Genomic DNA, 11808 nt, shown 5'->3' with positions numbered 1-11808 from the left:
CAAGAAATGTGTCTTTGGTCTCATCAATAGCAATAAAAACATAGTAGTCAGTGCATACAATACATACTACATTACAAATGTTAATTGCGGTAAAACACACATCAGACGCAGAAACAAAATCATCCTAAAGGACTCTTATAAATCTTTTCTTTACCAAAGGTGCTCTATAGCAACACCCTTAGAAGAGTAACTCATACTCTCTGTGAAGGAGATGTGTTTTATCTCAAGTAATTCATAGAGCTTTCCTTTGGACGGCAGAACTGTTAAGGTCATCTAAGACCTTTTGTTGATCTTTCCTGCCAGCTTCACCACCCTGTTGTTATTATTCAAATATCGGAACCACACAGAACATTTAAAACAGTGATGCTCTGAATAACACTCACGTGTACCTGTGGCAACACAGTTTTAATCATTAACGATCTTAGGGAACTTTAGAGCTGCAGCTACCACAACCAGCAGCATAGACCTTTGAAACTTAAAGAGCCAAATTTATGCCAAATTTAGCTTATGATCTATTTGTGTACCTAGATATTTAAAACATTGGACTATATCTACAGTCTGGTCACACAGTGCCAGTGATGGTGAAGGGCTGTTTGATTTAAGATTATTTTGGTTTTACCAAAATAAACTAGCAGTTAGCTAGCTCTGCACCACTGCTCCAGTTTAGAGACATGAGCAACATAATCAGTCATCAACATCATCATAAAAAGGCCCACTAATGCCATCTCATAAGCATCACAAGACCAGGCGTCTTACCATCTTCTATTGTCCAGTTTTGGTGAGTCTGTGTAGCCTCAGTTTCTTGTTCTTAGCTGACAGGAGGCACCCGGTGTGGTCTTCTGCTGCTGTAGCCCATCCGCTTCAAGGTTGGACAAGTCAGAGATGATATTCTGCATAACTTGGTTGGAACCAGTGATTATTCGACTTCCTGTTGCCTTTCTATCATCTCCAACCGTCTGCCCATTCTACTCTGACATCAACAAGACATTTTGGTCCAGACAACTGCTGCTCACTGGATCTTTTCTCTTCTTCTGACCATTCTCTGGAAACCCTAGAGATGGTTGTCTGTGAAAATCCCAGTAGATCAGCAGTTTCTGAAATACTATCATGCCACATTCCCTTTGTTCTTCATTCTGATGCTCAGTTTGAACTTAAGCAAGTCGTCTTGTCCATGTTTGAGTTGCTACGACATGATTGGCTGATTAGCTATTTGTGTCAACAACCAATTGAACAGTTGGACTGTGGAGAAGTTTTTTGCATCTACACATATAACCATGTTTTTTGTTTTTTTTTTGTTGTTGTTTTTTACAGTACATGTCGTACATTATAGCCACAAGCTAACAAAATAGCTGAGGTGATAGATTTGTGGTAGTTTGTAGCATTTCAAGTGTTTTATCCTTTTTATTTTTTCCATGTTAAACGTGGATTTCACATAAAATTATATGTAGTTAGGAAATCATTTTAGATGTACTCTAAAAACTAAGAAACAACTCCATCTAAACACAAGAAACAAATAATGTTTTTTTTTAATAAGATCAGGACAGTTTTGACACAAACCTTTAGAAAAACTCATTTCTTTATTTACATTTAACTAAATACATCATATTTTACTCAAATGGAAAATGAACAATCGCATGATTCTTGTGTCACATATAGTCAAGAATTTCTGTCTCCATCTCATTTTCACTTCCTTCAGATGGCTGAAATTCGTCTTCCTCATCCTCATCATCCTCCTTGTTCTCAAACTCTTCCTCCTGTATGTCCTCATCATCCTCTGCATCCACATTTCTCATTTTCCGCTGTCTTTTTCCAGTAACTTTGGGCAATGCTAAAGGAAAGAGATCAAATTAAATTAGCATAAAGATGCTACTAATTAACACACTTTTCAACAGAATTCACTTTCAGAGCCTAAAGTCATTTTCCCTTTGTTAACCCAGACTTTCACTGACAACATTTATCATCAAAATATAACTAAATATATTATCGAAGGTTTCTCTTTCAATCCTCTGGGGTTTTCTGTCTATATTCTCACTAACTTTAGACACTATTCAATGAGCACCTTAAGTCTCAAATGGCTTTTCTAAAAAAACTCGAGAGACTCATGATAATTTCAATCTTTAAAACAGCTACAAACCCATCAAGAATAACTCTTAAGCCATGCCAGTAGCTCTGTGAGGCTGTACTGAGGCACTGTGCTGCTTTCTGTTAAATGCTAACATGCTAACGGTGACAGCATTAACATGCTAATGGCTACTGATAGCTTACGTCATCCTTGCTTAACTTCTTTACGATATCCAGATGTCTGTTAGGTGCATGAAAGAAAAAAATCTCTTTGTTCATCACAAAATTTGTCTCAAAATTCAGGTAATTTGGACAAAAGCAGCTAAATGTTAATTCCAAAAGATTCAAAATAATTTATTTTTATCTTATTTTGTGTCATATAATTTATTGTTTAAAAAGCATTTCTTTCAAGTACTGATGTTCCTGAGTTTTATATATATTCCATATTGCCCTTGCCCTAAAGCTCAGTTTGGTTATTTATAACCACGAGTTTCTCTTTAAAAATGAGGACATTCAGATTTAATGCAAATCTTTATCATTTTTTGTTTTCATTCATTCTTTTGGCATTCTGTTTATTTTTTCACGTCTTTCTCACCTCTATCCCGGTCTGGACCTGCTAAGTCCTGACCTGACATTTTAAGGGCTTTTTGGGGCGTTTACTTATGCTAAGTAGGGCAAGTTGGTTGTCAGCTTACCAGAGAGCATTCACCAGTCTAAGAGGAAAGATATGAACAAATCTGCTGTCTACGAACACATTTGTGAATCTTGACGGAAGCTTTTTGTGTTAAAAAAAAATCTTAGGAACAATTTAAGATCAAATTTAAGATGGTTTGTAAGAAACTGGTAAATGAGGCCCTAAAGCATAAGGCCCTTTATGCTTGTTTTTTTGTTTTTCCCTTTTTGTTTGTTTTGTTGTACATGTTACGAAAAAATACAAGACGTTAGAAGCTATAAACACATACAGAGAAGAAAAAAAGGGTAATGTATATATACATTATGTTTAAAAAAATAAAAGAAAGTTGAAAAAAGTATATAAAACACAATGCTTTAAACAAATTAAAATAACTGGTAGAAAAAGAGAAAATAAAAATGACAAGTAGAAATATATATTTAAAAAAAGTTGGGGTTATTTTTCTTCCTTTCTTCCCTTTATATTTATTTATCTAACTAGCATTCGGAAAGCGAAGACCACTGCCAAGTCATAGTATTTCTTTTTTGCGAATGATTGTGGCCATTATTTTTTTAATTAGAAGCTCTAATGGCAAAATTATACCTATCTCCCCATAATAAAGAATCCTTGAAGAAATTCCTGGATCCAGGTGGTGATCTGGATCACCCCCAAAATCTAATCACTTGTCCCTTATTCTATTTTATTCTGTTTCATGAACATTTCATCAGAATCTGTCCATAACTTTTTTAATTTATGTTGCTAACAGACAGACTAATGCCGCCATATACATGACGTCCTCCTTGGGTCATGGAGACCCAGAAATGCTTCCACAAAATTAGGTACCAATTCTGGCACAAAGCAGTGGGCCAAGAGACCAACACCACCACCTGTAGAAACTGGTTAGTATGTTTTGGGTTAGCTGCAGCTACACTTCCCATGCATGCATGTGCAATCCATCAGCCGTGGTGATTCTCCTTCTCAAAACAAGAACCCATGTTTTCTTCTGCTCTTTGTCCGATATGTTTTCTTTGTTTTTTGATAATAGTCTCTCTTTGGTTTAGCTTTTCATGATACGTAAGGAAAGGTCAGAAGTACAGTTAGAAAAGAAAGCTCAGCAGCTACTGAGATGAAATTAATCCAAAAGCCGTTTCACAAGTTTGTGTAATAAAGTAGTTTGTGTATAGTCACACATGAAAAAGTGTAGCCACATCTTTAAGGCTCACGTCTCATACCTGGTTTCTGAGCTCGTGTGATCTTCTTAATCATGCCTGAGATTATATCCCTCAGCTTGTCAGTGGTGCCGAGAACACACCAGCCATCACGCTCGTCGCAGAGCTCCTCCTGACCGCTGTTCTGCTCGATCACCTCTTTGATGCTGAGAAACACATAGTTTTATCAAAACAAAGATTTTCTATCATCTGCAGAAAGTTTTCAGTTAAAAGTAACACTGTAAAACAGAGCTGGTGTCTGCTCGTCCCTGTATTGTACCTGTCCACGTCCAAATCACAGAGCTGGTAGAACATTTGTCGGTGCGGCGGCAGCATGCCTTCTCTGAAAATGTAGGACGACTCCTGTGGATATGAAACACAGGACAGGAGCTGCTTTTACAAGACTATTTCATCAAACACAGCGGTGACCATCAACTTCAAATTTTACACTGTATCAGAACAGATGACGTCACTTTTTTTTATCTTACTGTATTTTAAACTTGATGCTTTTATCAAAAATGTTCCCATGAAATCATAAAATGGTTCAATTATTCTTATTTGAGCCATCATTTGTTCTTGGTAAAATCAAGAAAGAAGAGTTTGAAACCAACCTAACGCTATTTTCTCTTCACTAACCTTCAGCTGGTGTGTGGCTGGAACTGGATCCCGACTGGTACTGGGGCATTCTTGAACGGGAATATCCATCACACTAGCAGGCTGGGGACCTGAAAGAAAGAAAACCATTATCAATGTAGTTTCTCTTGCACTGATCGCGTCAACACATTACTGGAGAAAATGAGACGGAGAATTCTAATGTGTCAAGGCTTCTATCCAGATCCTGGAAAGTTGAATTTTGTTTGTAACAAAAAGTTGTTGTTTTGTTTTTTAAGCAGCAATGACTATGAGACAAAGGTTAAAGTACTACATGGTACAAAGGAAAAATTCAGTGAGGGTTTGGATCAGTGGGAAGGTCCTCTTGTTCAGCTCATAGATTTGGACCCCCAAGGGGAGCTGAAAGAGAAGAATCCAGAACTGAATGGAAGAGGGAGAGAGAGTGGGTGGATGGATGGATGCATGAATAGGTGGGTGGATGGATGGATGGATGGATGGATGGATGGATGGATGGATGGATGGATGGATGGATGTTTTTTGTGCCATTTCTTTTGGGAATATGGATGGAAATTAGCATCTTACTAAATGCAACACATTTACGGTGATAAATTGTACTTTCATTGATCACTGTCCCATCCAAATAAACAAACAAAAAAAAAAAAAAACACAAAAACTGAATTAACAAGTTCATTTAACTTTTAAAAAAAGGAAATAGCAGGAAGCTAAACCTTTAATCAGTTACCCAGGTGCACACTCTTTAGTGCTATTTAACTGCCAGCTAATTCACCTGCTTTTCCATATACATGGACATGTTTGCTGTAAAAAAAAAATCTGCTTAACTCCACAAAAACAAAATTACATCTACATATTACCTGTTTTGTTAACTGTGATTGGCAGACTGTAGTTAAGGGCGCTCCTCTTGGCTTTCACCAGCATGTCGGATAGCGAATAGCCTAAAAAGTTGGGGAAAAAAATCTGTATCATCAATCTGCATTGCCAAAGAGAATTTCATATGAAAGTGCTGAGGTTCAATGTAGACAAATTTTTTATTTTTTGTCTTAACCGTGCTTGGAGCTACAGCGGATCCTGAAATCCAGCATCTGGTATTTCTTGGATTCTGAGCTCTTTCGGGGGTCATAGCCCAGCCTCACCCACAGGCTTCTCCAAGGTCCTGTCACCTGAAAAAGGCACATCTAATTATGTTCTGCTTATGAAACTTCACTATAAAATGATAAATAAAAGAAAAAAATAGTCAAGTCTGCAAGTATAAGTATCCAAAAAGAATGGAAGCATCCAAAATATTACTGCACTTACTTGCCTTAGTAAGTACTTGAAAACAAACTATACTGCTCAAAAGAATAATGGAAACACAAAATCATTTCCTTGTCACTTTTGCATTTTTGGTTACGTTTGCATTTTACCAGTCTCCTCACCACTACAGAAAACACGAGACAGTGTCTGCAACCCACACAAATTGTTCAGGTAGAGCAGCACATCCAGGATGGCACATTCTGGATGAGACAACACCCCAGCAGCAGGACCACTATCTGCTCCTTTATGCAAGGAGGAACAGGAGGAGCACTGCTAGAGAACAACAGAATGACCTCCAGCAGGTGACTAATGTCCATGGTTCGGCTCAAACTGTCAGAAACAGACTCCATGAGGGTCTGATGTCCACAAGTGGGGCATGTGCTCACAGCCCAACACTGTGCAGCCCGATCGATACGTTTGTCAATGCTCGATTTAAGGTACGCTGAATGAATTGATGCACATGTCAGAGCTCGCCTAAATCAGCGATGCCAATTTAACTTATTTGGCGCAAGTTTTCTGATTCTATTTCAAAGGAGTGACTAGCAACTTTATCTGGTGTTATTGGAGACTTTTGGAAACTGACGTGAAAGCGCGTTTTCTTCTTCTCAATGAGCAGCAGTTCTGCGCCTCCCCCATTCAAAAGCGCTCACAGCTGCAGTCAGAGCAGAAGATGTTCACCTGTGCTCCATAACTAGACTGAAAATTTAACGTACAACGCTGAGGCTGACTGATCCCGCCCTGGCTAACCATCAGATATTAATGCATATTAATGAAGAGTGTGGACAAAAACATTAAAAAAGTTAAAAGTAGTGTAACATGTTGTAGACCTTTATCAGAAGACAGCTGGTGCTGTTAGTTAAAGTACTTAAAATAACACTTTAACTTGAGGTCTGTTCAGTTTTGGGCCAGGGATATTTTCTATTCCTTTTTCTACTGTTTGGAATTAAAATGCAATTAAATGCATTTTCCAGACATTCCTAGAGCTTGAGTTTACAATATAATGTCTGTGTCTATTATTAGGATAAGAATTAAAAAAAAATGTTGATAACGACAGTCTATTTCAATTAGACATTGTTTGCCTTTACCTCCTATAACTTTTCAGTAGTAATAAAGTTTGCTATTGACACAGCTGTAAAACCTACTAGTCATCAGACAGCCATGTACACATCTATGAAGATAAATCAGGTTTAGCTATCTCGTGCCTGTAAAACAGCAAAAGGAAGCAAGGGGACATCTTCTCTAAATCACTGGTGCTGTGCAGAGACACAGGTCTGATCATTTATGGCCCACAAATGTGATGAAAGAAATTATGAACAGGCTCTTAAATACAATTCAGAGCAGAAACTTCACTAACAAAGTAGCTGACAGGTGGCAGAAATTATTTATACTTAATATATGCAGGGTCAGGTCTAGAATGTTTTGATGGGGGGCCAAGAAAAGGGGGGCACAAATGATGTATATTTTTTTAAGGTTAATATTGAACAGAACAACTAAAGTGATCATATAATGTAAAAAAAAAGCAAAGAAAAACCCAAGTGAGCATTGGCTCTTTCTGTTGATACAATACAGTAAAAACGGGCCATTACCACCAGACATAATGGTGATTAATGGCGAGGCCTCTTTTCATTGTTACGGACCTCGTCTGTGGAACAGTCTGCCAGAGAGCCTCAGGGCTGCAGAGACTGCTGATGTTTTTAAAAAGAGGCTTTTTAGCTTAGCTTTTAACTAAATTTTATTTGATCTTAAGCTATTTTTAATTTTATATCTTATTTTATTTTCATTTCATTTTACCCAACTGTATTTATTTTATTTATTTGTTTATTTATTTATTTACTTACTTACTCTTGGCTTATTGTTTCTTAAGGTTATTTAATCTTTGTTTTAACTCCAGTGTTTTCCTCATGGGGATCCTCCACGCTAGGGGATCTGCCTGCTCTGTCTGGGGGTTGTTGCTGCGGTGATTGCCCTTGTCTGGGTGGCTGGGGTCCTACACTGCAGCCTTATGGCTGTGGTGTGGGCCCGGTCTGCCCTGATCGGGGTGGTTGCCATGATGGCAGCTGCTGTAGGACATGGGTGGACTGGCTCCTGGAGTGGATGGATCCCCATGATATTGTTTCCTCAGCAGCATCAAGCCAGATGCTTATCATTTTAAGGGTTTAATTCTACTTTTAGTACAGAGACAGAAATCAAGGAGTCATGTGCAGAATAAGGGTTGGGGGGTGTATCTGCTTTGTGTGTATATACGCATGTTTGTGTGCGCAACTGTGTGAAAGACTTTTTTTTTTTTGTTATGTAGTCTTTTTTGATGCGTGCATAAGCTCGTTTTGTTTTTAATATGTATGAATTGATTTTTCATGTAAAGCACTGCATGAAAAGTGCTTTATAAATAAAGTTTAATTTGATATGATTAATCATGATTAATTTACAAGCTGTAAAATCAAAAGACAGCCCTAAAATATATATATATATATATATATATATATATATATATATATATATATATGTATAAACACTGTATATACACGCATTTTTGTTGGGATTTCACCTTTAACATGGCAGACTATTTAAGTTGTATACATGTTGTGAAGAATGAGCGGGCAGTAGATGAGCTCAGTGCATATTCTCCCTTTATTAACACTAGGTTGTTTGTTGGAAAAGGACTAAAGATGTTTTGTATTATTAGGTATTTTAGGTTTTGCTGCAAAGGAATTCAACAGAGATCTTGCATTTTGTTGCTTTAAACTCTAATCACTAGTTAGAAATAGATTTAAATCTATTTTGTTCAGTTAATTAAAAATCTATTCTTAGTGCTCAGTTTTCATTTGATTTTAATTTTAAAATAAAACTACTGATATAAACAGAAAAACATTTTTTTCAAACCCTAAAATGGGACTTCCCAGCTCACCATGTAGTAGGCATAGACGGGCAGCAGCAGCTTCAGTTTATCAGGGTGGATGTTGACATTGGCCTTGACTGCGTTCCGTGACCAGATGGGCCGGCTCCCAAACATCTAAGCCCAAAAAGTTTGGTCTGAGATAAGATAGTGATGGCAAAACACAACCTAAATAATACTGTTTAACAATTGCTTACAGAACTTTCAGCATTGCTATTACTGAGGCTATTTTCTTTATTATATTGGGTTGCCTGTGCATGCTAAGAGAGTAATATTCAATTTAAAATGACTCTTGACAATAAGAGTGTGTGCTGTGCTCAAAATACCCTTTTTAGCTGCTCTTCAGCCTCCCTGTCCGATTCCTTTAGACAGCACCGAGTCCAGTTAACCTTAGCTGCCTCCAGGCATTTCGTGGGCACGGTGGGTTCATTAAAGCTGACAAAGATGGCGTTGTGGGGCCGACGAGCACGATTCAAACCAATGAAGTTCTTGCTGACAGCCCTTTGTCTACAAACAGAAACAAGCACAAGTAAAAATGTAATACTGATCAGAAAGACTACTTCTTCCCAGCATTAATGTTTAAGGACTTACGCAGCTGATGATTTTTGCAGGAAGTCAGGCCGGTAGTAATAATCCACAGGACAGTCGAGACGCGAGAAGATGGCCGGAGGGAGGAAGTAAGGCACAGGCTGCTCGAAGAACTCCTGATTCTCAGTCTTGCGGAGGATTATTTTGTCATATAAAGATGAGTCGTTTCCACCCTGTGAATGCACAGCGAGGTACTGAAAGTCTACCATACCTGCAAAGCACAAACACACAGAACAATCAGCTCTCATTTAATCCATTTTAATACATATCAGTCTATTTACTTTATTTACAATTAGCTTAAAATTATGTCAACAGTGGCACTGGCATAAAAGCAATGAGGAACGGGTGGACATCTGGGAGGCAAATAAACCACCGAAAATATTAGTCAGAATCTACGCTGTAAAAAAAAAAGAAATAAAAATGTTTAACGACATCAAACACTCAAGACTTTTCCTCTAACCTTGGAATTTGTAAGTTGTTCCTATGATTCCAACTACATCCATTTGGATCTTGACATCGCTGGGTTCTTTTTTACGCGTCAGCCGTCGCACTTTGAGAAGGAGGTTGCTTGACGACAGGCGGTTTCCACATGCAGAGTGACAGAAAGGGTCCTGAGGTCGGAAACGCAACTCCAGACGCCTGTTGGGGTCAGCAAAGGTCTGAGGGATCAACAGAAAACTTCCAGATGTTAGGATGGTGCATATAGAAGTCTGCTGTTACCTAACTTTAGATGGGAATGTTTCCATTTGTCCCTCAAAATGGTCACTTTAAATCAGTGAAGTATCCTAGGACTTCAAGTCACTTTTTGGCTTTTTTTTTCAAAGTTTGGACACATGCAATTTCATTTAACCCATTTTACAGCCCAGAATATGAAAAAGTGAAATGGTATGGAAAATGCAAATAGGAAAATAAACAGTTTTGTTGAAAAATGCAAAGATGTCTCTGAGGAATGTTTCCAAAACCTTGCTGAATCTATGCCATGAGGAAGTTCTCAAGGAAAGAGGGGGTCCATCCCTGCACTGGATATGTGGATCTAATAAAGTGGTTGTTAATTCATTTTTAAAACATTCAATCAAGGCACAAATGTCGTGTAATTTTGTATTAACTGAATAATAACCAGCACAATCTTGCCAGCCTCTTAAAATAAAATCATGAGCATCGTATAAAAGACAGGGAAATTTGAGATTATAAAACCCTGACATTTGTAGCTACAACTGTGTCCCAGCTGTGCGTTTTGCTCACTTTGGATACTGTTTGCTCGCCACCCAGAGTCTGCAGCATCTTGTCAACGTTGCTGACCACCGCCGGATACTCCACACACACCAGTTTCTTGTCCGACAGCTCTAACGTGGACGAGCTTCCCGGTACCGCATCTTCAGTCGGACCGGAAAAACTCAGTTCTTTCAAAGTGAAATTTAAGGTCACCTCGTTGTGATTCGACGAACCATTTTCTTCGTTTGCCATGATTTTAAGGTGGCATTAAGCGCTTCAGTTGTATCATGGATGAAAAGTATATATTTATAGTAAAAACAATCGGAACTCCCTCATTGGCGGCGGTGTATATTTGTACGAATACAAAATGGCGCCGTATGGAAACATCAGAACGTTCATAAAGTTCCGCGCTCAAAATGTTACGATGTCAAATCAAATTACGCTCCACTAAAATGAAGCGTAAAACAATACGACATTTTAAAATTTTCATAAAACTATAATCACCCGTCCTTTACTGATTTGTTTCATTAAAGAAATAGTCCCTTTTCCTATATGCTTTAAATTTGCCATTGGAAGATTGTTTGTGTGAGTGAAATCAGTCTTTATTTATTTATTTATTTATTTATTTATTTATTTATTTATTTATAAATGTGGCTGTTACTGTCTTACAACTAAACACGTTCAAATATTTTCCCTGATGCAGTGCAGCTTTTGGCCTCATGGTGGCAGTAAATAACCAAATAACTTCAAAGTTAAGACTCAAGTCTTAAAATGATTTGACAATGCACACATTTCTTGATTTGTGTCAACAGCTGGTTAAAGTATTTTCAAATAATCCGAGGAACCATGTGTTATTCGAGGGGATTAGTTAAAGATTTGTGTGCTGTCCCACCCTGGAACTGTCCACAGATTATCATCTGCTCAGGGAAGAAAGAAGATTCTGCAGCTGTCTTTGTTTGCAGAGTTATTAAGATGCTGTTATGGAAATGTCTGATGTGACACTGTTTACTTTATTTCAAGTTTGTCTTCTTTGCCTTTGCCTTTAATGGAGAACAAGTTTTAACACAAGATGTTAATGGTGGACACATAGCCATAATATTTTGCCTTCTTCTCATTTTCTTATCACTTCATCCTTTTTATTACATTGTGTGTGACTAGGACTGGGACAGTTTTGGGACAAGCTGAGCAGTTCTTGGATGAAGCACTTCGATTTTTCGTTTGATTCAGTGGAAGATAAGTTTGTAGCTCTTTTT

General features: G+C 37.8%; 1 protein-coding gene across 1 annotated transcript; it reads right to left on the bottom strand.

Annotated features, from left to right (window-relative positions):
• Positions 1 to 1501: 1501 nt before the first annotated feature.
• Positions 1502 to 10905, bottom strand: gtf3c5 (general transcription factor IIIC, polypeptide 5). Its single transcript, XM_041970880.1, has 11 exons — positions 10586 to 10905; positions 9804 to 10002; positions 9347 to 9554; positions 9082 to 9262; positions 8768 to 8872; positions 5615 to 5729; positions 5424 to 5504; positions 4576 to 4664; positions 4220 to 4302; positions 3964 to 4106; positions 1502 to 1828 (listed from the first exon to the last, which is right to left on the bottom strand). The coding sequence occupies exons 1-11, from the start codon at positions 10805 to 10807 to the stop codon at positions 1647 to 1649; spliced, it is 1608 nt and encodes a 535-aa protein (XP_041826814.1). The 5' UTR covers positions 10808 to 10905; the 3' UTR covers positions 1502 to 1646.
• Between the last annotated feature and the right edge of the window lie 903 nt (positions 10906 to 11808).

This window comes from Melanotaenia boesemani, chromosome 19, assembly GCF_017639745.1.
Source record: "Melanotaenia boesemani isolate fMelBoe1 chromosome 19, fMelBoe1.pri, whole genome shotgun sequence".
In the NCBI taxonomy this organism is placed as follows: Eukaryota; Metazoa; Chordata; class Actinopteri; order Atheriniformes; family Melanotaeniidae; genus Melanotaenia; species Melanotaenia boesemani.
Note: the sequence above shows the minus strand (reverse complement) of the source record. Positions and strands in the feature narration are given on the sequence as shown.